This window comes from Xiphophorus couchianus, chromosome 7 (genome assembly GCF_001444195.1).
Source record: "Xiphophorus couchianus chromosome 7, X_couchianus-1.0, whole genome shotgun sequence".
NCBI classification, from domain to species: Eukaryota; Metazoa; Chordata; class Actinopteri; order Cyprinodontiformes; family Poeciliidae; genus Xiphophorus; species Xiphophorus couchianus.
In genome coordinates this window covers 1658571-1664570 of record NC_040234.1, presented here as the reverse complement: position 1 = coordinate 1664570, position 6000 = coordinate 1658571, and the positions used below count along the sequence as shown (strand labels likewise).

Genomic DNA, 6000 nt, shown 5'->3' with positions numbered 1-6000 from the left:
CACGTTGGGCGCCATGTCCGTTATCCTGCAATAGCTAGCACCGCCCACTTCATCATAACCCTCCGGGACTGACTACTGACCAGTTCTCTGTCTAACAGGTCCGGAAAATCTCTAAGACCTGGGTATTACCCTAAAAGAGATCTATAAGAGATAATCTATTTAAACTGGTGTCGAAAGCGATTCGTCTAGCTCTAACTACCTCCAATCCAGAAGTTACGACCCTTTTCAGTTAAGAAACAGTCAGCTGAGTAGCCCTCACAGCTGCGTAATTCCAATAACCACTCCTGTTAACGGTAGCTCGCTTTCTAAAATATAACTTGCTCTTGGAACCGGCTAGGTTAAATTTAGTGACTTGGATGTAAGTCCCTGGGTCATTATTTTACTCTCACCAAAGGAAATTATGAAGCCTCCTTATCACTAGAACCATGTACCTTAGTTTTACCTTTATTAAAAGAACTGAAAAATGATTAAATGACTCAATTAATTCCAATGTCCACCAACCTCATTAGAATTTTAGAGTAAGAATTTATTAAGCAAGCTTAAGCAGGGATATGTGACATACAAATCAATAATCAATTATATATAAGTCAAGAGCAGTGTAGTAAGATCAACATGTACAATCATACCCTCCTGTCTCTTTCCCTAACCTATGTCGCAGATTCTGAGATAGCTTTTTAGGAAGCGAGTTCAACTCATACCCAGTTGGTGGTGGATCTTTGGCAACAGGAACGTCCGAAAACCTTGGTCTGAGTCTTTATCCTTTGTGTGAAAAAATCCTCTTTAGAATGGAAGCAAAGTAGAGAGGGTTCAATTGCTTTTGAAAACCCAACTCTTTTATCCCTCCGGGACCTTTGTCCTTTCTCCAAGTCTGTTGCAATGTTTGGGTTGAGGTAAGACCGACGATCGAATCAGAAACCCGGGTTGGACGATTGGAACTTGTCTCCCTTTGGCGGCACGAAGCTTCAGCTTTTCCCGTGGCTTCAGGGTGTGGTCTGCTGTTGTTTCCTTGATCTGCTTCTTCGTGTTAGCTCTACTTCGGTGCCGCAGACAAAGAACAAGAACTTCTCCTTTTCCGTCTGCTTATATACAGTTCTCTGCCATATATGTGTATGGGGAGTGTTAGTTTACGTGGTTTCGGCCCCTCCTGTCTGCTGGCTGGGATGGAAAGTACCGTCCTTTCCTCAGCGTTGTTCTTAGCCAACCATACCGCCCCACCCATCCTGTGCGTCTGGCCATCTGTTCAGAACTGCTTGCGACAGCAGGAACTCACAAGTTCCCCTTCTCCTATTTCTCCTATCCTTTCTACATTAAAAACTATGTGCTTTTCTCTGATTAACTTTCAAACACAGTCAAATATTAAAAACTTATGTGCTGATTTCCTTTAAGCATTAATCATGAGCATTAATCATCTCTTTCACTTATTATAAATCATCAAACCTTAATCATTTCATTGTTGTCATGTTATTACAGATCATGATTCGTACACTTCAGAATCATTCAGTGATTACTTACATACAGTCATTTTACCTATTGTATTCATCCATGTTCAACTTAATCATTATCAAAACACTCAATCATTATAAATCAAAACACAAGATTGCTTTATTTCCTTCAGGCCTTCATGCACCTTTTTCTGTGTGTACCTGGATAGATCTCAACCTCATACCAGTTTTCTTGACAGGATGTCATTGAACACTTTGACCAGGGCAACCTCAGTACTGTGGTAACCACAGAAACCGAAAACACCTGATGAGAACGATGAGTTTACTATTCAGATCAGATCAAATGCAATGACAGGAATTTCTTTAAACATGTGGGTAAACTGCAGGGGTATCAGGGGGAGGAACTTAGTCGGTGTGTTTAATTAAAGTAATAGTTTTTCCACTTTTAGGTAGATCAACTTTTGTACCTTTTTCTTCAGCTGTGTGTGCTCCTCTATTAATCGCCGGGATCCTTCTACATCTGCAGGAAAGTCTTTTATGGACAGAAGTTCCTGTAAGAAAGAACATATCTTTGTCATTTAGTTAAAAAAAAGGCTTTTGATTGTCTTAGTCCTGGATCCCTCAGCTGCGTACCTGAAGGTCCTCCAGTCTAGACAGCAGGTGAACAGCATTGGACATGAACTCCTCCAGAGACACTCTCAGCTCGATCCATTCCTCATGGTTGTAGTCCAGAGAGCCTTCGAAGTCTTCGGTTAGCTGTGAGGGATCTACCAGTTTGGCCAGGCCTTCTACTGAAACCATACTGGTCTGCTTACACAGACCAGAAGACAGAAATAGGAATTGGTCAATGAAACATCAAAGTTTCCTTACATAAAAATATTGATACTGCACTGGGACTAATCACTTTACAAATGATTTCAGTAAAAACATGTAAAAACTGAATAAGATTTCATAATTTCACAGTGGGGTAACTACTGTAAACTGTAAACATGCCGACATGACCTGGTGGGCCGGTCTGTCAATAAACCTCTCTCACTTCAGACCAGAAGAGGACAGTAGTTGATTTTTAGACTTTTGCCGAGGTAAATAAGATCAGTGGATGAGATCAGCTTCACATGTAAGAATCAGTTGAACACCGATCTCAAAGAATTAAGGAAATCGGCACCAATAAATCGGCTGGTCAATAAATCAGGGCACAATACATACAGCCTCATGCAGACCCACAATGCACTGCGACTAGATGCTGCCAGCTCTGCAAGGCATTCTCTGCTTTGTATATATATATATATATATATATATATATATATATATATATATATATATATATATACAATATATATATATATATATATATATAGATATATATATGGTAATGGCGAACCAACCAGACATTGTCGTAGTGGATAAACAACAGAGGAAAGCCGTTGTGGTAGATGTAGCAATACCAAGCGACTGCAACATCAGGAAAAAGGAGCACGAGAAACTAGAGAAATACCAGGGCCTCAGGGAGGAACTGGAGAGGGCCTGGAAGGTGAAGACCACAGTGGTGCCTGTGGTCATCGGGGCCCTCGGGGCAGTCACCCCCAAACTGGACCAATGGCTACAACAGATCCCAGGAACAACATCAGACATCTCAGTCCAGAAATGTGCAGTCCTTGGCACAGCCAAGATACTGCGCAGAACCCTCAAGCTCCCAGGCCTCTGGTAGAGGACCCGAGCTCAGAGGATAAGAACCACCCGCGGTGGGTGAGAAGGGAATTTAATTTATATATATATATATATATATATATATATATATATATATATATATATATATATATATTTATGTGTGGGTGTGTAGTGCATGTGAGAAGTGTGTGTGCCCATAGCCATCATTGTGAAAGCTGAAAATGGCAGATTATGAAGTGATGGAAGCTTCTTTGTAAATCTGAGACTTTGTGCTTTGATAAGATCTTAAACTGCAGCTTCACATGCCAGTTGTTTGCCTGCTCTGCCACAACACAGTTTAAGGATGTAAAAAGTTGTGTACATATGCAACTTCAGTGGAAAATAAAAATAATTTTGTGCAGCAGCTCATTTATCCAACCTCAAAGGAGAACTTTGCACTTCCAAAGTTGGTCTTCTGTTTCTGCCAGAAGTTGTCTGGTTTGATGATGAGAGCCACACAGATCTCAGCTGGGAAATACTCCTGCAGTGTCTTCAGGAGAGGCTTGATTAGCTCCCACTTAGATCCTCGCATGTCGATGATAACAGTAAATCCCCGTTTGCAGACATCCTCACTGATGGGAGAAACAGAATCAACATGCAGGTGAGAGGAGACCACAGATCTGAACATCAGAGAGCAGGAGAGGATATGCTGCAACAGCTACACATCCAAAAGTCCCGCTGATTCCCCCTTTCCTGCCATTACATCAGACTTCCGGGGAAGTTTAAGTACTGTGCTGCTCCTGAGAGATGCCATCTCAAAGGGTTTGACCAGAACAGGACCTCCTTTTCTAGTTTTTTGAAGATGCTTTACGTTTCACCCAGAATGTTTCTTTAATTCTGATCATGGGCTGGAAATTCCACTGAGAACTCCAGGCTTCAAAACCATTAATGGGACAATCATAATGGGAGCACTCAGCACAGATGGGTCACTGACCAACCTCTTACATTTGGGTTCATTGTTACAAACACACACAAACACATTTCTGCCTGATAAAAATGTGTAGCAAGTCCAGAAACATATAAACCTTATATTGCAGCAGCATAAACACACGATGGGATCATTTAAAAACGCAACATTTATTCTGATTGAATTTATTTAGTAGGAGTAAATAAAATGTGAGGAGGGATTTGGTTGTAATAAAATCACTTGAAGCCAAATTATTTTCCTCCCCACTGTAAAAAATTGCAACCGTCTTGTTATACCAGTAAAACAGCACCTGAAGGAAAGTTCGACCAGTTGATCTCTCCTGATCAGCCAGAGTCCTGCATCGTCCCTGCTCTCCTCTCTTCAGCTCACACCACGAGTTTTTAAAGGGCACAAGGACTGAGACACTGCTGAAGAAAGGTTGATTTCTGTCTTGGTCTGACTACTGAAGAATCATTATGTAATTGAAAGGTCCAGTGATAAGGTATTTTCAGTTTTCTGACAGAAGTAACCATATCCTATAAAAATCTCCTGAAGTCCCCAAGAGTTCTACACTACACTCCAATGAGTCTCCCTCAGCATTTAGAAGAGAAAGAGGCCCACAGCATCACAGATCCTCTGGCATTCTGTCCAGAGAGCATCAGGTGCTCTTCCACATCCTCTGTTTTACACTAAACTTATCCAAAGGGTTTGTTGACAAAAAATCTCACTTTTGGTCTGACTAAAATGCACTTAAAGTTTCAAAAGATTTCAAGTCTGATCTATCAAAGTTCCATTCAAGTAACATGTCTATCTTTGGTTTTAGTTTTACAAGTGGCATTTAACAAAATGTTTCTATAATGTGCCTGTTTGTAATTAAAGTGAACAGACAAAAGCACAACATGCCAAAGAAAATTCAAATCAGCAAAACAAAAGCCTGCATTGACAGACAAATCATCTGAAAGCACAAAATGACAGGTCTGACTGATGATTCACATCAAGATGAATGAAATGCTTTTTTCCGTTTTAGGAGCAGTTAAGCAGAGGTTGGTGAGGTAGTGGAGGACAGAAAAATAAAACATTTCCAACATTTAAAGGTGACACTTTGGTTTCTGTAAAATCCTTTCCTGCCCATCCATCCTGTAGTTGTTCATCTTCTTACTGTAAGTCAGTTCTTCATCTAACTACTCGTTGGAAATCATCTTGACACAAAATACCGTTTCCTGCCTTTGCTCCAGTTTTAATTTCAGATGAAGTAATGAAAACAAATAGCATAGCAGTAACATCCCCAACATGTTTATGTGCAATGATTAAATTATATCACCTGTAGAACTGTAAGAAGCTATTATTTGCTTAAATGATTCATAAGTTGGATCTCAGAAGTTTACCAAATAAAAACATTTTTCTGCAGTTTTGCTGAGATCAAAATGTATCAGTCTCACCAATAAAACAATTCTTCAAAATAAAACAAGGATTTTTTCCAAACATAAAATGATATAACTGAACCAGAAGAGAGAGCATTGCATGTTATACAGCCTTGCTAAAAGTGAAACAGAGTTCTCTACTATGCTCCATAGCTGCTTTAAAGAGATATCTGCTTTAAATGTAAGGTGGTCCCTTCTTACCACCTTACATTTTGGTGGTTCCTCTGACTTCATTTTAAACACAAATTTCATAATGAAAATTACTTCTTAAACCCAGATATTTACATACATTACACAGAAAGTAACATCACCATATCTACTTGCTAAATGCAATGAAATAAAAATTCTTAAAATAATTCCAGTTCACATGTTCACACACATTTCCTTAACATTTGGTAGGAATATCTTTTAAACTTTCAAATGGCCACTCCAAATAATTGACATTTTCATGTTTTGATCCACTCTGTTACTAATTCGCAGGTTTATTTCATATCAGTGTCTTTTAAAATATTCGGCTGCTAAT

The 6000-nt window shown here is 39.5% G+C and overlaps 1 protein-coding gene across 1 annotated transcript in view; it reads right to left on the bottom strand.

Annotated features, from left to right (window-relative positions):
• Positions 1-1849: 1849 nt before the first annotated feature.
• LOC114148444 (kalirin-like) overlaps positions 1850-6000 on the bottom strand; it is a 42987-nt gene continuing 38836 nt past the window's right edge. Inside the window, exons 4-6 of the mRNA XM_028023760.1 lie at positions 3529-3721; positions 2076-2249; positions 1850-1993 (exon numbers count right to left, since the gene is read on the bottom strand). Coding sequence (XP_027879561.1) covers positions 1865-1993; positions 2076-2249; positions 3529-3721 — 496 coding nt within the window. The 3' untranslated portion in view covers positions 1850-1864. The remainder of the gene's footprint in view (positions 1994-2075; positions 2250-3528; positions 3722-6000) is intronic.